General features: G+C 38.8%; 1 protein-coding gene and 1 long non-coding RNA gene across 4 annotated transcripts in view; one reads left to right on the top strand and one right to left on the bottom strand.

The window, feature by feature from the left end:
- LOC148371410 (cyclic AMP-responsive element-binding protein 5-like) overlaps positions 1–23,207 on the top strand; it is a 31,670-nt gene that overhangs the window by 6,705 nt on the left and 1,758 nt on the right. For 2 of the 3 annotated variants that reach the window (XM_088329475.1, XM_088329474.1), the window contains exons 4-12: positions 4,953–5,019; positions 5,518–5,611; positions 9,414–9,523; positions 10,954–11,165; positions 14,913–15,039; positions 16,613–16,684; positions 21,419–21,736; positions 22,768–23,010; positions 23,093–23,201. In XM_088329475.1, the coding sequence (XP_088185601.1) occupies positions 4,953–5,019; positions 5,518–5,611; positions 9,414–9,523; positions 10,954–11,165; positions 14,913–15,039; positions 16,613–16,684; positions 21,419–21,736; positions 22,768–23,010; positions 23,093–23,201 (1,352 nt within the window). Of the gene's footprint in view, positions 1–4,935; positions 5,020–5,517; positions 5,612–9,413; positions 9,524–10,953; positions 11,166–14,912; positions 15,040–16,612; positions 16,685–21,418; positions 21,737–22,767; positions 23,011–23,092; positions 23,202–23,207 lie in introns of those variants that run through there. The other variant, XM_088329473.1, reaches the window with a different exon arrangement.
- LOC148371411 (uncharacterized) lies at positions 733–23,207 on the bottom strand. The gene is made up of 5 exons (XR_015849808.1): positions 23,089–23,207; positions 22,683–22,962; positions 9,382–9,490; positions 6,630–6,769; positions 733–938 (listed from the first exon to the last, which is right to left on the bottom strand). It is a non-coding gene; the product is annotated as an uncharacterized LOC148371411 (long non-coding RNA).

Here is a 23,207-nt window from a genome sequence, read left to right as displayed (position 1 = left end):
GGCAATCTTGGAATACCCCAGGTTTGTGCACCTTTTGCATGGCCAAATTCAAGCACGTTTTAAGCACTGTCAAAGCCAATCAAAGAAGAAATCGGGTGTAAATCATGTATTTTTGCAGAGCCACAAATATATCTGCGATTTATAAATGCAATTTTTAATCTTGTGTGTGCATTTTTCAAAACATATGATTTTTAGATCTTGAATGAATCACAATTATATCTGTTTTTGAGACAAATCTCTCCCCTAGCGGGTGTTGGGTAAAAATGACAGTAATATGTAGCTTACATTTTCAGTTGCAGGAAGATCTTCCCATTACAATTTACCACTGGGAAACGCTACCTTCATTCTTTGCATGGTTCATAATAAACATAATCCTTGCACTAATACACATTTCATAGTGCCCTGTCCTATTGGGCGCTTTATAGGACAATGCCAAATAAACTAATACCAACTGCTGTAAATCACAAGGGAATAAGAATGTAATAGCAAACTAAGCAACTAGAGAGTAGCAGCGAAGTAATTTTTTTAATTTTTATTTATCTCTTTTCATTAAAGCTTGGTCTGAGTCAGATTGCAGAGAAACATGGCAACATTTTCAAGCATGTACAAACACTTCACCCAAAATTCAAGATCTCTTCAAACCTTGAAAACACAACATTAAAGTTCAGGCATTTCACAGGATTTCAAACACCCGTACAAACGCCTAATACTAAGTAGTCATAGCTTAAAAAAAAGAAGAAAAAAGAAAGAAAATGGCAGTGACATACTCACAAATAATGTTCCAAAACCAACAAAAAAGGAAAGAAAGATTATAAAACATGACTTATTAAGCACTATGAACTTGTTTTCCCTGGCAGCAGCAAATTTGAGAATTGCTGTAGGGTGAAGTGTTGCGCAGCCCCAGAAAGAAGCTGGACTGTGATTGGTTGTGAGTCAAGCTGTGGAAAAATTCAATGTTCTTTTTATTTGACGTCAAGTTTTGTCACGGCCGACAGGAATACAAATCTTGCATTCTATAAACTCAATTGTTAAAACAAGTACATTCTACATGCCGTGTTATAAAATTCTATTAAATATACGCGTAGTATTACAAATAATCCTTTAACTTGTTGTGTTAAATCTTGAATAAAAATACAACAAGGTATTTTCATAGATTATATTATACATAAAATGTAACCGCATACCTAAGTTTTGATACAATGTGATAACATATTTTGTTTATATATATATATATTTATATATATATATATTTATATATATATATTTTTTTTTTTTAAAAAAAAGCTTTTTATGGTAGAGTTAAAGCATATTCAGGAAAGCTAAGAATTATATGTTGCATAACAAGGTTAAAAACTTGTAGATGCTGTCTATTATGTTGTTGGAATTGTGCATTTAAAAGGTGTCGTCACCTTCCGTTGAAGTAATCAGACTGACAGAAGGTTTTGCTTGAAATCTGCTGACTTGGCTCATTTTCACTCCACTGCTTCAAGTGCCCACAGGACACTGGAAATTAAATGTCTCTCACAGACGGACAAACGGGACAGACAGAAAGTGAAAGTGATAGATATAAAGGGAAAGCAATAGTTATAAAGGAGATTAAAATATACTGTAAATCTCTATATTGAAATCTCCATAAATCTATGTATATCTCTATATGAGTCCCTATTTCTATCTATTTATAATTCTCTCTACATATATATATATATGTATTTCTCTATCTATGTTTCTATGTATTGAGAGATATTTCCCTATCTCTGTATATCCATCTCTACACCTTTATATCTATCTCTTTATATATCTGTCTGTCTGTCTGTCTGTCTAGGTCTACTTACCCACCCGCCCATCCGTATATATATATATATATATATATATGTACATACAGTATATGGATTTCCATATCCATCTCTATATATCTATAACTCTATCTACAGTAGCTCTATATCTCCATCTCTATCAATATCTAGATATCATGATTTATATCTTTCTATATCGATCCATTTGTCTCTCTTTCTCTCCTTTTTCCACTTTGCCACCTGCATACACTTGCTGGCATATGAAGTCACCTCCAGCGAGCGGTGCTAGGAAAATAGGGGGCCGAAGCAGGTTGCAACCTGCCAGTAGTGGGCTGGTGCGGCCCTCCCTCCCCTTTTGCTGCCCTCATTCCTTCCTCTTTCCATTCATTGTCGCCTTCCTCTCTGCAGCCCATTGCCCTTTTGCAATCCACTACCTCAATCACCTTTCACTCTACCCCATTAATACTCCCATTGGTTCCCCCTAACCCCCCTTTTACTTTCTTTTATGGAGACGTGTGCTACTGCCCTGGTTATTAAACAGGACGTTAAAGTTAAGTAATTTCACAATGTTTGAGCGAATTTAGTTTTGTTTTCATCTATAATTGAAATATTGCAGCTCAATTTACTTGGGGGCCAATGGAGCTGAGATCCGAATAAAGTTGTGTTGTATCGGGTTTCCCACAAGAAAACCTCAGATACAAACATTTCTACTGTTCTCAAATATATCTGTCTTTTAAAATTGCTACACAAAATACAATCTAAAAATAAAAAAAGCATCAGGAATTAATATGAAAATGAATCAATCAATAAAAAAAGAATCAATCATTTGCATTGCACTTACATTAAAGAGACGGTAATATTTGACCACTAGATGTCGCTCTATTGTGTTGTGCAGGGCTCTGCAACGTGGTGCCCCCTAAGGTCAGATGGGGTGTCCACAGACCTGTTCTGGAAATAGCTCAGCAGTGCTGGGTTATTGTGATTTACTAGTAAAAAACTTTTGGGGGCTGAGTCTATTTAACCCTACTTCCAATAATAACCTGGTTATAACATACTAAAAACATAGTAACAACATGATAAGTTGTTGTTTTAGAAATACATATCAAATTGGCTGCCCTTTGCACTAATTAGGAACAAAAAGTAGCTCTTAGCTTGAAAAAGTTGGAGACCCCAGGTGTTGTGCGACCAAAAATGGGTGCTATAAAGCACAAGGAAGAAAATCAAACTAATACTAATATACAAATACTCAAAAACAACTGAATTGCTTCTCATTATCTTACCCAGCATTTCAGAAAGAGAAAAGTGCAAAGAAAAATGGGAAAATAGAGAGAAAAAAGAAAGGTACAAATGGAAAAAAGGCAGGAAAAAGGAGATGGGTTAGAAACAAAGAAAAGAGAAAGGAAAAAAACAGCATAAATGGGAAAAAAAAAGCAATAAAAAGAATTTTTTTTAAAAACGAAAAAAAGGGAAAAAGAAAGATAAATACAAGAACAAAAACAAGACAGAAAAAAAGAGGAAAAAACAAACGTTTTTGTTTTGGGGCGAACCTTAAGCAGCAAGATGGTGGACAATTATGCAAAATCAACACAAAATTCTCGAGCTAAGAGTAATTGGAAACATGCACTTGTATCATAGTTAATGTATTTTTGCTTATTTTAAAAAATATTATATTTTTTGAATGATCTTTTAAACACTAGAAGGCTTATACAATGAAAGTATGTCATATCTAGTGCCTTCTAGTGGTAAAAAAAGCTTTCTACATACAAGTGGCCGCCATGTTTGTCTGTCATCATGCTGCTACGCTGTGCTCCTGGCACTGTTTTTTGTTTATCATTAGACAAAACAGCGCCAACTAGTTGTCAAATATTACATACTGGGGTTCAAAATACTCAATCCCTTAAACTGTTATGGTTGGGGCCTCAATTTATCATCCCAGCAACTGCTAATGGCCTGAGGGCTTCATGTTTAAGACCCCTGCTGTAGTGTATCCAAAAATGATGTGTTAGTGGATTAGAGTAGCAAAATCTGGACATTTTCAGTACAAATTGGCATCGTAATAGGCCTGGGTGAAAAATGCTGGGCTAGCAGCATTGACACCTGTAAAGTCCTAATCACAAGACTGGCTTAGTAGGTCAGCAGAAGAGCTGGTGGGGGTCTAGGTGGCCTTAGCGTGCCCCATGCATTCTTTTTGCCTTGATATTTTTATCCTACCAGGACTTAAATTAGACCCGCTTGTGTGCTTTTCACCATGCACTGAGGATTGGGTTAAAAAAAAATTGTGTTCCAAAAGACTTTTTGAGTTGAATTACTACACTGCAATACATGGGTTTCTATCAGGCCAGCCAATGGTTTTCATCTGGCTAGTGAGACAATGTGTGGAGAAGCACAAGAGAAAAATGACCTGCACTTTGAAATATGACCACTGGATGTTACCAAAGCTAGGTGCCACTCACAAATATTTCTTCTTTCTTTTCCCTCTCTTTAGTTTTTCTTTCTCTTCCTTTTATCTCTCCCCCTCTCTCTTTCTCTTGCTCACTTTCTTTGTCTCTCTTGTTATCTCTATTTTTCTCTCTTTTTCTCATTTTATATTTTTGTTCTGTCCTTCTATTTTATTTCTCTGTCTTTGTCCCACTCATTCTCCTATTCAATTTCTTTCTTTCTTTCTTTTTATTTCTCTCCTTTTCTCTCTCTACCATTTCTCTCTCTCTTTCCTTTTCTCTCTCTATTTTACTCTTTTGTTCCTTTTCTCTATATCTCACTCTCTTTAGGTCTCTTTCTTTCTCTCTTTCTGCCTTTCTTTTTTTCACCCTCTCTCTCAACTTCTCTCTCACCCCCTCTTTCCCTTCTTCCTCTCTCTCTTTTTCTTTAATCTACTAGTGCGGCCCCTGTGTGTTATTTTCCTACCACGTGGAGTTCGCCAACCCAGATCTACATCATCAAGATAATTTTAAAGCGTCTATCGCGTAGCGACTGTTTTTTTTGTAGAATAAAAACTTGAAAATAGGACGTGCAACACTCTCTCTGCGGTCCCTTAGTACAGAAGATGCCTCCCGCATGACATCACTGCACAATAACTGAGCGATGAGTAAGATATTACCTTGCATGCAGTGTGATTATCTCGGTACTAAACTTGGTGCCCCCGATTCTCTCTTTGTGTAGGTCTGCGTATGACATGAATGACAAACAGGACAGGCCTTATGTGTGTGATGCCCCTGGCTGCTCTCAGGTCAGTTTCTTACTATTTTTATTTAAGGGTAACACAGTAAATTTAAATACTTGGCAAAAGTACATTAACTATCATACTAATGTTAATTTATATTAAAGAACATATAGGTGGAGAAATTTGTATTTCTTTTCCATAGTTGAACCCCTAGAAGTCACCAGCATGTTTGTCCGGCATTTTGCTGCTACGCTTTGCTCCTGGCACTGGTTTTTGTTCGCGTTAGACAATACAGTTCTATCTATCGGTCAAATATTGCACACTTGGGGCCTTAAAATAAATAAACATGACTTAAAGTGTTAACTGTGGTGTCATTTGGATTAACTCATTTGAATTGGGTTTGAATGTGAACGGTTACTTCTGAATGGAGCTGCAATTCGTTTTTTTTAATCTGATGTTATTACTTAATTATGCAACCAAGTTTTTTTTATTTATTAATTGTAAAATCAATTAAGAATGTGCAGCCTGGACCCAATTATATGTTTTTTTTGGTTTCTCCTGCAGCGCTTCCCGTTTGAAGAGCATCTAATCATTCACAGACACAAACATGAAATGACCCTCAGGTTCTCCTCCTCTAAGTCTGACACAACTTTTGCCGGTGAGAGATGTTGCTCCCTCATTAACCTCACAAATCTTATTTCGTTTTTTTTTTTGTTTTTTTTTATGTATATCAACCTGGCACACAATGCGGGGTTTGTTTACCTTTTTGGCCAAATTCAAGCATTTTTCTAATTTATCCAGTACTATTACAAGAGGAAATCCAGCGTTGATCAAAAGAAGGGGAGCCTAAACCTATTTTGGAACCCTACATTCAGTTTATAACCCTAGCAAGTTTATAACCTATTTTAGAACATTAAATTCAGTTTAATACTTAATTAGGAGCCCTAAACTTGGTTTCTAACCCTACCCCCAATCCTATTTTGAATCAAGTTTAAAACCCTGATCTGAAGCCCAAACCCTAGCTCCTAACCCTAGCCCAACACCTAACCTAGGAAACATGAAAACAATTTCAAGCTTTTCCAAACGCTCAACTAAAATTCAAGCATTGATCAACCCTTAAAATGCAACAGTAAAATCCAAGCACTTTCAAGGATTTCAAACACCCGCTTGAATCCTGAATATGAAATCAGATTAAAATCAACAAAGGCGCTCTTTTCTTTAGTCGTTGTACTTGTACACACTATCCTCCGTCAGATTCTAGAAAATGATGTCACCATCTGTAAAGAGCTCTTTTAATTAAAAACATTAGTTGGTTCTGGCGTCAGACTCGCAAAGAATAAATCAGAAAAGAAAGAAACGTGTCATCTGTGCCATCCCATCGGTTAGACTAATGGTAACATGACATGGCTGTAACCATAGAAACGTCTGTCTGCCTAGACACAGAACATGAGCATGATTTACAGTGCCTAGCAAAAATATTGGCCCCTTAAACCTTTTTGTCACATTGCCACATTTCAGGCTTCAAACTTCAAACCAAAAAAACAACAACAAAAATTCAAAGATTCATCAACATGTAAGACACAATTGTGAAGTGGAACCTAATGTTTTTCACATTTTATATTACATTTCCAACGGAAAACTGAAAGACAGGTGTTGTGAGAATATTGATCTCTTACCTCAGCCAACTGAGACCTGAAGTTACCTGATGACTTCTGAATGATCCAATCTCAACGTAAATGACTAACATTGACAGAGTGGATCTGGGTGTCATTAGGTCTCAGTTTAAATGCACCTGCTCTACGATGAGTTCAGAGGACTGTGAAAGGAGACACAAATATTATCAAAAAACAAAGAACACACCAGGCAAGTCCAGGATAAAATTGTGGAAAAGTTCCAGCTCCAGGAATGGGATACAAGAACATTTCGCAACATTCACACGTCTCCTGGAGTACCGTAAATCTCGGACTATAGAGTGAACCTGATTATAAGCCGCACCCAGTACATTTATGAATTAAAAAAAAACAAAAACATTGTGTACATACATAAGCGGCATCTGACGATAGGTCACATGTGCCCACATTGAAACATGGGATATTTACGAAGAAAGAGTTCTGATAATATATGGTACCTTAACCCCTTAACGTTCCAACGGCGGGATGCTGGACTTTTGATAAACAAATACGTGTCTGTACGATGTCACTGAAACACGCCATGCCACATATCATTGGAAAGCGCAAACTATTCGAGATATAATGACCATTTCAAATTACACTTATTGGAAAAACATTATGATCATTCTGAAACAAGATACCCAAAAACTAGGCTTAAAAACTTGACAAAAGTCGCTGGATATAGTCTGGAATTTACGGTACTGTGCGAGCAATATCAAAATGGACAGAGGATAAAACCACTGCAAAACTACCAATACTTGGCTGTCCCTCTAAACCAGTGGTCGGGAACCTATGGCTCGCGAGCCATATTTGGCTCTTTCTACGAGTATCTGTGGCTCAGAGACAAATTTGATTGCATGCAAAATTTCTCCATCTTGTTCAAAACTTGAGTCTACTTTTCTTCTCAGGTACACGCAAAGCCAAACCAAAACTAAATAACATGGCATTACTTCGCAGTATACATAGGGCACGTTTTTCACTACAATTTACAGTCAAGGTGTTACACAAAAAAAGGGGGAAAAAAAACTCGTTTTGGCTGTACAACGCTAAAGAATCCTTTATATAAAAGTTCACTATATAATCTGTGTTCAGTGTTCAGATACCTTATGATGAATCCACAGAACTGTAAATACGCCAAAACACCGGAAGAGAACTTAGTCATTTGATTGGGTGAGTGGGAGGGATGGGTGGAGCTATGCAGAAAGTGCAAGCACTCCCTCCCATCTCTTTAGTAAATTTGTCTCATAATATATGGTGTGGCTCTTTCCCAAAATAAAATTAATATTTTTTGCTTTTATGGCTCTTTGAGTCAAAAAGGTTCCGGACCCCTGCTCTAAACATTTGGTACAAACAAGGAAAAAACTAAATCAGAGAAGCAACCAAGAGGCCCATGATCACATTGGATAACCTGCAGGCATACACAGCTGAAGTTGGACAATCTGTGCATAAGACAACTATTAGTCATACTCTGCATAAATCTGTCCTTTATGGAAGCGTGGCAAAAAAAGAAAGAATACTATTAAGAGGCCTGTTTGGAATTCACAAGAAGCAACACATGAGACACAGAAAACATGTGGAACAGGGTGCTCGGGTCAGATTTGACCAGATTTAAACTTGCTTAGTTCAAAGCGTAACGTTTGGTGTAAGAGTAATACTGCACATCACCCTGAAAACACCATCCCCACTGTCAAACATGCTGGTGGAACCACCATGCTCTGGGGTTGCTTTTCATCAGCAGGGACTGGCAAGAGCTTTAGACTTGATGTAAAGATGGATAAAGCCGAATACAGGGTGATTCTGGCATAAAATCAGTTGGGAGTCTGCAAGGGACCTGAGAATGGGGCGCAGGTTCACCTTCCAACAAGGCAACGGCCCTAAACATAAGGCATAATCTACTATGAAATGGTTTAAAACTAACAATATAAAGGTGTTAGAACGGCCAAACCCCAATCCTATAGAGCATTTGTGGAAAGGAAAAAATGCTGTGCACAAACGATCACTGTAAAACCTTGAGGAACTCGAGCTGTTTAGTCAGGAAGAATGGGTAACTATTTATGTTTCAAGATGTGCAAAACTTCTTGAGGCATGCCCAAAAGATTTGTGGCTGTGATAGCAGCAAAAGGAGTTTTACTCGAAGGGGGCCAATATTTTTGCAACACCTACTCTTCAATGTTTTATTTGTATTTAGCACATTTTAAAATGTTGAATACATACGTTTTCTTTTCAGGATTGTGTCTCACATTTGTTGAGTCTTAGAAAATATTTAGATTTGTTTTCATCTATAAGTGTGAAGCCTGAAATACGGCAATGATCTAAAAGTTTTTGGGAGTCCAAAGCACCGTAAAAGCTCTCCAGACTCCCCATATGTTTGCTCCTGTTCTTTTTAAGTACTCGGCATGAAATCTTTCCGCAATAGAAAATGCCGGCTGAAACTTCCACTGTTTCATGGACTCAGAGTCAGTCTGGTGATATCGTGAGAGGGAAACAAAAACGTCTGGTACACAGAAGTCCCTTTGGAATTTCTGCATCAGATGTGTAGTATAAGTTCTGCTTGTCATCTTTTTGCGGTTGCCTATAACACGAAACCCACTACTAGTGCAAAGGCGTCACACAATCTTTCAAGGCTTTAAGATAGTAGCAATGACAACGGCATGTGATGTTGTGAGTGACACACTTCCAAATATTGCATAATCTTTAACATGGACTCAGAAAGAGACAAGAGACTTGTTTAATGAGGTTAGCGACCATCTTTCCTGACCTCCATTTGTATGGTCACTTTCAACCATCCAGACCAGACGCCGACTCCCACCCGGTTTCTGCAAAACTGTGAAGAAGTTGGTCTCTTCAAGGAGATCGAGGAAGAGTTTCTGCAGGAGCAGAAAGAAGAAGAGAGTAAACAGGTAAAACATCAATACACATGGAACTGTTTTCTATAATTGTTTGAAAACACGTTTGAATGGAATTTATTTCAAAAGTTTTTTTAAGAGTTTAGACCAATCAAACTGCCGTCAAGACCTCAAAGAAGAGAAGAAATATATATAGTCTACCCCCTCATATGTAGTAACTTAGTTTTCACAAATTATACTAGGATAATTTTTCAATGAAACCGCCACATACATAAGTTTTTTTTAATGTATTTTTTATTTATTTGTTGACTCTTCTGACCAGAGATTTTCTTTTTCAAAATGTTATAATACCAGGGGACCATCAAAACATTTTGGATTTACATTATTCAATATTTTGGGATGGGCAGATACCAATATCAGCCTTATTCTCCTCACAATGGTGGCCAATCAAGGAATACAAATTAGGTGAACATCTCATCTCATCTCATCGGCTGCACCGCTTATCCTCAGTAGGGTTGCGGGGGTGCTGGAGCCCATCTCAGCAATCATCGGGCAGTGGGCAGGGGACACCCTGAACTGGTTGCCAGCCAATCGCAGGGCACACAGGGACAGACAACTCGCTCGCTCATTCACACCTAGGGACAATTTGGACTGGCCAATCCACCTGAAATGCAGGTCTTTGGAATGTGGGAGGAAACCGGAGTGCCCGGAGGAAACCCACGCAAGCACGGGGAGAACATACAAACTCCACACAGTAAGTCCGTTAGCTGGATTTGAACCCACACAGGAGGTTCCCAAGACAGGTGAACATTATTTTATTTATTTCGAGCAAACAAATTTTGTTAGTATTTGAAGGCACATCTTTCAAATTTAATTTATTGGGAGGTGAAGGAGTTTTAGCAACTAATAGTAACACTGACATATAATGTGTAGTGTATTTATATTTGTAATACTAATGGTATCTGTGTGAAAAGAAATGGGGTATCGTGCATCTCTGATTTTAACAAAATACAATCTGGGTAGTGTAATAGAAAATAGTGACCACCAAATACTTATACATAGAAATTCCAGGACAAAAATGACCCATAATATTTGTTACACTGGAGAAAATATATCAATTTGGTGCAATTTTTCTGTTGTTTATTTGCAAATATTTGTACGTTTTAAAAAAAAAATTGGTCACTTAAACGAAATTAAGCTGACAATTTGGATTCATTGACAAAATAGAATTAACATGACATGATTCAGATATTTTTTAGGAAGGCAGAGAAGGCCTTGCAAGCCCACCACTGCTATATTCTAAGAAACACCACAGGACTCTTGATCATGCGGTTGTTCACTATACACCATGTCAGTAAACAGCTGGCCGGACATGGGCACCAGGCCATACTTTTCTTAGCCCTGGTGTGTGGCATCAACATGGTTATGACTATCAAACCAGTCTTCCCACTTCAGAAAAAGCATTTTGCTTCTTTTCCCCGCAGACGGTTTCCCATAATGGGCCTTCCTGTATGAATCAGCAGCAGCTCAAAGCACAGCTCCATCACCCACCTCTGCAGCATCCCCACGCCCATTCCCTGCAGCACCCCCACGGAGCGGCCATTGGCCCGAGCTGCAGCCTGGCTGCACAAAGCGTATCCTCCTCCATGTCTGGGGCAGCCAACAGCCAGCCTCCTTCCGCACTAACACACTCAGGGTTAGTATAATTGGTATACACACCCTCTTGGTTATTAACCATACTCATCATTTTGCTCTTAAGTGGGAATGAAAATAGTAAAATGCAGGATGTGAGGTACTTAGCACTAAATACACTATCCAGCACAGCACCCAATACTTATGGAGATCCGGGCAGTGAGTAAGCATCTTTCATCGCGCCTACAGATTATTATTATTATTATTATTATTACAGAGTCAACCCTCATGTTGTGTTGGGACCACTAACTGTTGTTGGCGGGTCAATTTTGACCCAGGGTTTAACCCAGTCTTGACCACCAAAAATAAAAAAGTATCACTCAATATATTTATTGAACATCCTACAAAACGTATGCATCCATTATCATACATTTCCATTGTAATCTGATTTTATGACCCCTAAGATCCATCAATTATTACATTTAATAACCTTGAAACGGGTCCCTAGAGACCCTAACACAACATAAGGGTTAAACAGATGGAATAATGCACATACACATTAAAATTATATTCAAAAAGAATATTAATGCTCAATATTGCTGACATTGTGACTTGTGATCCTAGAATGTTTGGAAAAAAATGGTGAAAAAACGCTTAATGTCCAAATACAGCCTATTTCTAATATCAAATGATCAAACAGTCTTATGGGCCCCATAAAACAAAAAAAAATATTTCTTATCTCCTTACACCTGTACTGCTAGAGACATTCAACTCTTCCTATTCTGTTTACGGCGCATATAATGTGTGAATTGGTCAAGCCAAATCCTGCCCCAAAGAACGATGTCTTCTTTCCATTATTTTTTTTATTTAAGGTGATGATGGCTGCTGATGATGCCTGATTAATATTGGCTTTTTTCATTTAACGTTGATGTAATGGGGATTTTTAAAGAGGAAATTTGTCTTTTGGGCCCATTGAAAATGAAAACTTACTGAGAGAGCCATGACAAAATATAGTTTCATTAATCTGATCCTATTGGAATACAGTGGTACCTATTTGCACAAGCACATCTAAACACGAGAATTCTGGTATACGACTTTTTTTACTTAGAACAAAAATCTTATTTCCAAAAAAAAAAAAAAGTTCAGAATTATTCGATCGTTAAATTGAGAAAAGCAATCGTTACAATACATCAAGTAAATTGCAGTAGGCAGATTACGGTAAGTATTTTATCACATTCCACAAACAGCATTTTGTCTGATCTAATCCAACCGAAAAAAAAAAAAAACTAAAGGACTCCCCTGATCAAACTTTTTAGCTGTCTGTTCAGGATATGACAGATAGTAGTCGGCCATCTGATATCAATTTCTTGAGTGTAGATGGGCGAACAGCTGCATCCAGACAGTGTATCCACCAAAGAGTTGCTAAATCAACCGCGGCTCGAGTGTCTGGATGTTTCTTCCCATGTTTGCCTCGAGTTTTCATGGTAACCAGGCAGTCCTGGCCCTCGGCCCCGACAGGACTGTTGTGGTTACGTGGAGAAATGCTTCTTTTGGAGCGCTTGAACGTTACTGTAAAGCGAAACGCTCCACATGCCTCACATTCAGTCATGACATCATTGGCGATGACCTCAGAATGGCCGGGGTGCTTTGCTTCGGTCAGCGAGTGGAACCGTCCCCCTGCTGGTATTCCTCAATTTCTTCTTTTCCGTCTTAGCTGCAATTTTTCCCCCCATTCAAACTGTATACTAGTAATGGGCCGTTAGATCCAGCAAGGCCTTCTCTGCTGGCCTAATATTAACTAGAAATCATTATCAGAAGTGTAACAAAAGCCAATTTCATTTAAGATTTGTTTTTTAAAGTGAATTCCATATTTTTGATTATAAATCAGCCAACGAATGCATAATTAAGAAAGAAAAAACATGCGCAAGTCGCACTAAAGTTTAAGTCACATTTTTTGGGGAGTATGTAGTTGACTATATAAAACACCAAAATCATGTCATCTTGAAATGCAATTCAAAATAAAAATAAAATGGAGAACAACTGGGTGAATAAGTGTACGGTGTACGAACGTTACAGGACTGACATGCCTGGTAACGTCAGTAACGACGTAACATATTAAGAGTTATCCGGATAACTAGTAAAACATGTTAACAAGTTTACCAAACTTACAGTTTCACTCTAAAATCACTAAATCCCCCGTATACGGCCATATCACCCTGGGAAGGCCCAATCCTGGGAAGCTGAGCAGAGTGAATATTGTTTTAAACACACCAAGTGTTAACTTTCTAAATTTCCAACAAACTGTGGGAGTTTAAGTTGTACTTAAGGACTGAAAAGTGCTTGAATCTTGGGTAAATTGCTTGTACGTGCTTGAAATTGTTGCAATGACGTCAACACTGCTCTCTGGTGGCTTTGCATGACCATTGCATTTATTCTTCCTTCATGATTAACTGCAGCTGGCATTAGTTTGTAAGGCACTGTCCTATGAAGTGTGATCACCACCTACAGGTCACGCCCAAGAAGACAGGTGCATGCTACATCTAAACAGGCCACTATGAAATATGTGTTACTACAAAGATTAAGCATCAATTTTGGGCCATGCAAAAAAGGTTGCATTTACCAGTGGTGTATTGTAGTGGGAAGACCTTTCTGAAACTGAAAATGTAAGATACATATTACTGTCATTTTTACCCATAAATGAACATGCAAGATTGAATATCGCACGTTTATATCGCAGATATATTAATACATCTATCGAGTTGTATACTTCGCGTCTTTTGGATCATATCACCCTTCAAAATAGCGACTGCCAAATAGTTCGATAACCATTATGAATATACTATTTACTAATGCGCCAAAAAAAAATGTGAATAAAAGCCCTATATTTGAAGCAGCCAAATTGTGTGGTTTGCGAACAAAACATCTCCAAGAGCCGGCTCTTGGAAGTGACCAAAGTCTTCCGGCTCCCCACAAATCAACAGCTGGTTGCCTCCAAAACTCCTTTTTTCCGCTTGTGAATGTTTTGTAAGCATTTTGGGGGGATTCTGTGTTGTTGACATTACATTTGCTAAGCATGAAAACGTTAAAATTGTATCTTATCTTTTTTTTTGTAGATTTATGAATAATTTAACGATATTTCTTGTGTTAATGTGTTGTATAAAAATGTTTTATTTATTATTTTTTTAATCTCTCGTTTTCCTTTTGTCATTGTATTTTTCTATTTTTGTCTTTCTCCATTTTTGTCTTTATTTAATTATTTGTTTATTGGTAATGTAGGGATTAAAGCAACAAAAACAACCAGAAAAGTGGTTTGGGACCCGAAGGAGACAGCTCTTTTTAGTAAGCCGAACCAGGAAAAAAAACTTTCTCAAAATTCCTATCCGTACAAGTAGACGTGGTGTTTTCGTATTTGCTAAAAAAAAAAAATCAAATTCTTTGACATACAAAAACTTTAAAGTAACTAAAATAGTTAATTTCCCCGGTAACTAGTGACTTTTACTTTAGAGTAATTCTGTAACCAACTCAGGTACTTTTTAAAAAAGTAATGAGTAACTATAACTACTATTTTAAAGTAACATTCCCAACACTCTTAAAAAGGGAACACATTTGCCCATAAAATGCTGTACAAACCCCGTTTTAAGTTCTTTCTTACTTTAAGTACAGTTGAGTCCATGTCATGTATTTATCAGTCCCTATTTGATCTCCTCCATCTGCCATTAAATCCTGGATATAAATGTCAATTTGCACCTCTGTCTCTAAGCCGCACGAGTAAAACGATATCCTCATTGGTCCTCTCTGCGCTTGACAACAGGCCTGTTCCCGGATCGCCCTCCTCCCTCCTCCACATACGCAACAGACACCGGCAACCGCTGCCAGCCTCGCTGCCTGGCACTCTGCCCGACCCCGCAATGCAAGGGGCATCTGCGCACCACATGGCCGTAAGTACTGGCGACTGATCTCGGACCTACACGCGAACCCAACGGTACCCTTTGAAATGAGCCGTGTTGGGAGTACAGTAATCCCTCGGTTATTGCGGTTAATGGGGACCAAAACCACCCGCGAAAAGTGAAAATCTGCGAAGTAGCAACGCCCTTCAAAAATGCTTAAAAATATATATATATTATTTTATTTTATTATTATTGTTGTTTATTCCCGCGAAGCTCTGAACCCGCGAACGTGGAACCGCAAAGTAGCGAGGTCCCACTGTAACGCGTTCTTAGAAGGCAATAACTTCTCAGTAACGAGTAATGTAACGCATAATTAAGTTATTAGGGTGCGTTAATCAGTTACTTACAGTGCCTAGCAAAAGTTCTTGTCCCCCTCCAAGAACTTTTTGTTATAGTGCCACATTTCAGACTTCAAACTTAAAGCTAAAAAACTGAAAATATTTTCGTAGAATCAACAACATGCGAGACACAATTGTGGAGTAGAACCAAATTATTTCACCATTTTATTTTATAATCTTAATGAAAAAACTAAGAACTAGTTCTCTCAGTCCAGCCAATTGACCCAAGAAGTTCTCTGATCACATCTAAGATGATCCAATGTCGGCCTAGATGACTAGAAATAACAAACAGAGTGTGCCTGTGTGTCATTAAGTCTCAGTTTGAATGCACTTGAGCAGACAGCATCAGGACAAATTATGAGAGCATTATGAAGACCAAGGAACACACCAGGCAGGTCCGGGATAAAATTGTGGAAAAGTTCCAAGCATGAATGGGACACACGCCCTTTCTGAAAGAATTCCAAGAAGAAGCTTCTTTGGCGTTTGCAAGAAGTCACATGGGAGACACAAATAACATTTGTAACAAGGTGCTTTGGTCTGAATGCAAAGTGTGGCGTTTGGCGTGAGAGTAACACTGCACTTCACCCTGAACACACCATGCCCACTGTCAAACATAATGGTGGCAACACCATGCTCTAGGGTTGCTTTGCTTCAGAAGGGACCAGCAATATGGTTAAAGTTAATTGGAAGGTGGATGGAGCCAAGGACAGGGCGATTCTGACGTAAACACTTGTTAAAGCCTGCAAGAGACCTGAGAATGGGGCGCAGGTTCACTTTCCAACAGGACAAAGACCTTAAACATAAAGCAAAGTCAACAATGGAATTGTTTAAAACCAATAATGCAAAAGGTGTTTAAAGGCCAAGTCCAGACTTCAATCCAATAAAGCATTTGATCAAAGATCCGAAAAAATATTGTACACAATCATCATCAAAATTTTAGCAACTTTTTGTAAGAAAGAATGGGCAAAGAATTATTTTCGTTAACTAGTAAAGGCAACTAAATACTTTTTAGTAATGCGCCCAACACTGGAATTGAGTCATAAGATGCGGGTACGTTGGTCAAAGTAGTGAAGATGCTTTTGTTGGCAGACGGAAAAATGAATTTATTTTCCAGAGATGAATAGATCAAAAGCTGGATAAATGGATGTGACCTTGCTGGGAGCTTTTTATTCTCAAGGTAATAAACAAAAAAAAGTTGATTTTTGCGTCATTTATTTATTCTTCAGATGGAGAAGCAGATGTCTTGTATAATGGGTATACCAGGCCCCATAAACATCCAGTCCTGTTCTTCGCCTCAGGTACTGAAGGAAATATTTTCTCTCTGTGAATGCAAATCACTCCCTCTTACTCTGTTAAGAAGATCAGGTTCCATAAAAGTAGGGACAAAATAAGAATGCAGTTTTTGTTGCAACCTGCCTGCCCATATTGAATGAGAAATAAATAAATTACAGGGTTCGGACACCCTTTTCACAGCCAAACTCTAGCACTTTTTAAGTAATTACATTTCGCCTATACCCGGTTTAATGGTCTCTTCACCTGTCCTCTTGGACACTAGACGTAAGGGGCGATGACGCTTCACATGACAACGCCATAAGGAAAGAACAAATGCAATGGTAAAGCAAAGCCACCGGGGCAGAAGCATCGGCGTCATTTTTAGGCAGACTTTCACCGGCTGGTGATCAGCATACTTTTTCGCTCATCTGTGCGCCCGCCCACCTCGGCTGTTTGACTGACAGCATACACCAGCCTATTACAGTCAGGCACACAGAAAGTCACGCCCTCCCAATACACAAAAACACAATCTTCCCCGTGATAGCATTAGCCGTGAGCTTTCTGCAGAACACAATCCACGATATGTTGACAATGAGGACAATTAAATGCAAAATCCACGAACCAACCGAAGCGCGACGTAGGGAGGGCGTCTCTCTACAAGTTTATGAGACTCAGGCGGGACTATTCAAACCCCGGCGGCCCACCAGGGACTTTCAACGGTATGGGAAACACTGAAATTCTTAATTTAATTCTAGTAATTAAAAAAACATTTAGATAAACAATAAAAGTTAAAGCACTTCAGGTAAACGTTTGTGTCCTCCTTCACTGAAGCCCCCATTCCAAAATATCAGAGGCGTGTGTCATCTAGGCCAAGGAGAGCCATGATGTAATCACAGGGCCCACTGTGACAGTGTTTCTATGTAGTAAACAGAGCTGAAATACTCGTGCCCCGTCCTGTTCCCTTGGTGCGTACGTGCATTTGTGTTTGTGTGCAAGTCTGGTTAAGTTGGCACGGACAGCTGAGTGATCTCATCCTTGGCAGCCATTAAATGTGCTCCCATTTTTCCCCTGTCTCTGGATGCTTGAAGTGGAAGGGGAGGGCGAAAGTCAGCTTGCCTCTCTTAAAGAAATATTGTGTAACTTGGAGCAGATAGCAATATTGCAATGGAAGGGGGGGTGATGTCATGCTGCAAACATGATCTCCCGCCTCGAGCGCGTTCCCTACCGCTCTGTCTCACTACAGCTCTCCTGCACTCGTTTTCTCATTTGTCAAGTACAAGTAAAAATGCAAATCTATCTTACTAACCGATTCAGTGCCATACCATATGAATATGTTTTAGAAGCATTTTCCCAGAGCGCCAAGACATAAAAATACGCTGTTGTTTTTTGGTTTATCAAAAAAAAAAAACTTTGGCGCTGTTGATTAGGGAATGATTTTAGTATGATAAATAACCACAAGGTGGCAGGAGTTACTTTGATCAGATATTTGTCCACACATAAAGGGAGCCCCCACTTCCTTGTGTTGCTTCCAGTATCCAATTATGGAAGTGTGTAGGCGACCCCATATGGCGAGTATGTGGTGAAGCAGTGTGAATCATTTCTGAGGGAGGTTATATTACCGTTGCAAAACAACAGCAAAGAAGAGGATGAACATGGAAAGCTGATGTATGCAAAGGAGATTCAAGTGGTGATTACTTAGTGGAAGGAAGTTGCTGCAGTAGTTAAAAAAACTAGAAAAAGAGGCACCTTTTTTTTCCCTAAAATATTTGCAGAAAGTGATGGTTCTCAATCCAGCTAAAAAGGCAAAATAAAGTGATGAATAAAAACTGAAACAGGCAGAAAAAAAAAAGATTGGGGGGTGTTCACATCTATCAAAAATTACAGTAACTTTAATTCGAAGCTCACGGTAAGTGCTTACGTATCATCAAAAGTCCTGTGCTCTCACTCTTCCCGCACCAAGCTACGGCAACTTCCTCATAATAAACTCACATTTTATTTCATCAATATCTTATTTATCGTATTATTGTCAATTTTATGTTAATGACTATTTGAATGTGTATTTAGTGATGAAAAATATGTGATTTATAGGTAGGGTTTACTTTAATAATTTTAGGAGGTTGGAAACAGGCCAATTAGTTTTTAGTTATTTAATATCGGGAGAATGTCCTCGTTACATGAGCAAATTAAGCTCCTATGTAGAGGTACCACTTGGTTGGGCCAGAGCTTATCTGCTGTTTCTAATTCAGTTGGAGGCGACTTAGGGTGCAGTATTCACGCTCTTTACTGTGACAGGGGTGGAACGTGGTGAATGACGTGATAAAGTTATTCAAACTATAAACTAAAACCACATAGACCCACAAGCATTTGTTTTAAACGATCAAAGTTAGAGGGGTTGTTTGATTTTCACTGAAGGAAGAGTCATACTGGTTTTGATGATGTCATGGAATGACAGGGCTCACCGAGGGCAAATCACTACACATTCCTTCCTCCACTCTTCATGCAACTCGTTTCAAAACCATCCCCGGTTTTTCATAGTTACTCTCATTGTGATACCAAGAACTGGACACAAAGGCCAAACTATTGAATGCACATCTGACTTCTCATGTAGGCATACATGCCAACATTTTGACATTAAATAGCAGTAGATGTCGTTGCGCACGCTCTTTTTTACGCATGAAACACAATATGTCTTCAGAATATTTATAAAAAATAAAATCATAAAAAACTTGTTTAAAACCGGAAGTGGCAAACATTTAGCAAAACGAAAACCTAATGCGTTTGAAACGGTTTATTCACGCACAAATATTTAGCCTCACCTCAAGAAAAAGCAAACGTACTTGTCTCAAGTCATGATTTTTTTGTGCTTTACATTTGAAAAAGCAGCTTTTTAAAAAAAAAAACGTTAGGCGTTTTTAATGGGAGAAAAGCGGTAGTCCAGGAGTGTCCAAACTTCAGAATGCGGCCCGATTTGGTAAGCGGTAAATGTATGAGGGCTGACTATTCAACCTGGTATTCTTTGAACAGTCTAATAAATTCACCCTCCGTCAAAGGTTTGTACTGCCTGGCGATCAGCGTCTTGACCTCATAGCTCACCTTTGTAGGATTTTCTTTTGACTCACAGGGTCTTGAGAAAAAAGTGCTGCTGTCTCGTCAAAACAGCTTCCAGTTCCTCACTTTTTCACAACGTTCATTTCCAGTTAGCTTTTTGGAGTCAGCATATTTCATCTGGCTGTGCCTCCTGATATTATATTTTTCTAAAACAGCCAGTCTCTTGGCAAACTGGCGGACCGTTTTTTTTTTCTTCAGATTTCTGTGAAAAAGTACAAAAATTTCCACTTCTCCTTGAAGTGACATCCCTCATAGTCAACTTTCTTTTTTTAAATGAAATGAAATGATCTGCATTTATATAGCGCTTTTCAAGTCAAGACTTCCCAAAGCGCTTTACAGTGTGCTTCACATTTCCCAATAGTGGCCGTGCAACCATGTAAGGCGCGAACCTGCTTATTGGGGTATTAGGGGTTCAGTGTCTTACCCAAGGACACTTCGACATGTAACTACGAACTACAATCTCTTGATCCCAAGACGAGCGCTCTACCTCCTGAGCCACTTTTAAAATTATAGTCGCTATGTCAGTAATGGGGTAGGCTTAAATTGTAACAGAAAGCCACGGACAATGTGGCCAAAGGGCTACTGTCATCATCTGGTGAAATGGTGTTTTCTTTTGGGGGTACAATTGTCTTTTAAATTGCGGTCAACATTACTGGCAGGTCGCATATTATTAATTTTATTACAGAGACCGCAGGGCAGTAAAAATCTGATCACGGGCCGTAACTGGCCTCTAGGCCGGACTTTGGACATGGCTAGGGTAAAGGTAGGTATGTACATGATGACTGGGGCATTATTAGAATTTTTTTGTGTTTTCTGGAGGATTTTATGGCCGATGCCGAGCTTGATACATAGTTGAATCAAATACAGATAATTGATAACCTGGATATTTGATTTAAAAAAATAATAATAATGAATGATGCAACTTTTTTTTACATTTTCTAGAGCAATATTTCACAACATTTTCTGATCCAGGGCGCAGTTTTGTCACAGAATAAATCTTGAGAACCCCTGCCTGTCCAAAATATTAAGAAATATTTCCAATGTATTCAATTAATTTATTAGATTAATACATTTTAGATTGAGTCCTGTTCTTTTAGTTGGCCATTAACAACCATCTGTTATGAATTTACAATGCCATCTTACTAGGGACTTCCCCTCCCGTGGCTCCTTTTCGAATTTTCTGCAAAGTGCACGTTGAACAACAGTATGTGAATCTCATCTCATCAGCTGCACCGCTTATCCTCAGGAGGGTCGCGGGGGTGCTGGAGCCCATCCCAGCAATCATCGGGCCTGAACTGGTTGCCAGCCAATCGCAGGGCACACAGGGGACAAACAACTCGCTCGCTCATCCACACCTAGGGACAATTTTGGACCGGCCAATCCGCCTGAATTGGATCAGTTTTTGCAAAATCAAGCACACAAAATGACTTTTCTGAATGCCATTAATGTGTGTGAAATGAAATGGAAAAAAAAAATCAATAGTCTTACAAAAAAAAACTAATATAATAAGCTTTAAAACGACACAACTTTTATCTTCTTGTAGTTAATGCAAATGCGCTTGAGACTTTTGGAACACACAGTACTTTGTCCTAAAAATTGTCATTTATATTACAAATGGTCATTTATATTACAAGCTTTCTGTTTATTTTTAGAGATCCAAGCAGATGATAGGGCATCATTACCAACACCCGGTAATGGCCCCCGTAAACAACCCAACAAGTGCAATGATGGAGATAATGTCCCAGCGTCACCATGCCCCCCCTCTACAACACCCCCATCATCCACCTCCTCCTCATCATCATCAGATCACTGCTCCACCAATCAGTTACCAACAGCGATGCCATTCGACCCATCCACAGCACCACGGAAACCCCCACTGCCACCCTCACCCATCCAGGGGTACACCAGCTCACCAATCACCTCCAGGAAACCTCCCCCAAGGCTCACCCCCATTATCTGTACCTACACAGGTATGATTCGTTTTCAGTGTTTTCCCGTACCATATAGTCTCCATAAAGTCAGGGTCTTTAAACTTGTATTATTCAAAAGTATAATATTTTTAAATTGAAGTATATATTTTTGTTGCTGAGCAGAATGTAATTGTGCTATGTAGCTGTCAGACAATCCCCCTCCCCCATAATTTAAAAATGTATTATGCTATTTTATTATGTTAGCCTTTCTTGTTTCAATCTACGTTTACGTTTTTCATACTAAACATACAAAACGAGGCAAACACACAATCCCTGAAAATACAAAATCAAGTCAAAATATTTGCATTTCGGTGGAACAACAAATGCAGTATGAAATACAAAAATAAACTATAAGCTTGTTTACACATAACAAATTTAAAGTGAAATATAGGATACCTGAAAAGACAAAATATAAACACATTAAAATATTTGCAGATCTACAAAAAAAGGTTAAAAAACGAAAATACCTCTGGAAATGCAATATATATATATATATATATATATATATATATATATATATATATATATATATATATATATATGTAAAGATATGTAAAGATATGTGTGTTTGCATGGGCTTTATTTACATTGAAGGGACCGTGTGTATTTGCTGACCACTAGATGTCACTGTATTATGTAGTCAAACCAAGATGAGTTGAAGGAAAAATACAAACTATGGAAACTCAAAGTGACTAAAATGCACAACTTTATAACCCATTTTCTTGCCAAGTGTTTTTTGAGGTTTTTGGGTGCTCGAGTCAGCTAAATGGCTGTCAATTAGCCAGGATTCCTTTTTTTGTTTACTTTTTTGTGTCTACTATTCCAAGGCACGAAATAATACCACTGTCCCTTTAAACTTTGATATTAAGGTGGGGGCCTCAAAACATCATCCCACAGGGAACAACTGGCCCCCGGTTGAGACCCCTGCACAAGACTGCCCACTTACCTGGGTTTCACAAAATTCCATATGAAACACAGCTCTTCATTTCCACAGTTGATTTCTTGAGGTCATCCACTCTATGTGTTTGCAGGTATCACCGGTTCCGCAACAAATGCACCCATGTCACTCGCCGCACTCCCAGCATGCATTGCAGGGGGTCGGAAGCTGCAGCCGTCGGAGGCGGGCCAGCGAGCAGGACCCTGACGAGCGGCGGCAAAAGTTTCTGGAGCGCAATCGAGCGGCCGCCACTCGCTGCAGACAGAAAAGGAAGCTTTGGGTATCGTCCCTGGAAAAGAAAGCAGAGGAGCTGACTCACACTAACCTTCAGCTGCAGGTGCCTATATCTACTTTTTTAAGAGCACACGTGTTTATTAGTTGTTTTTGCAGAGTTATTGATGCATGTTGCTCTTACCCAGACTGAAGTGACATCATTGAGGTCAGAGGTTGGTCAGCTGAAGCAGATTTTGCTCACTCACAAGGACTGTCCTGTTACAGCCCGACAGAGAGAAGCTCAGGGGTACAATAGTGAGT

Source organism: Urocampus carinirostris, chromosome 2, assembly GCF_059441175.1.
Source record: "Urocampus carinirostris isolate Australia breed hairy pipefish chromosome 2, RoL_Ucar_1.0, whole genome shotgun sequence".
Classification (NCBI taxonomy): Eukaryota; Metazoa; Chordata; class Actinopteri; order Syngnathiformes; family Syngnathidae; genus Urocampus; species Urocampus carinirostris.
The sequence above is the reverse complement of the archived record's forward strand: the minus strand, read 5'-3'. Positions and strand labels throughout refer to the sequence as shown.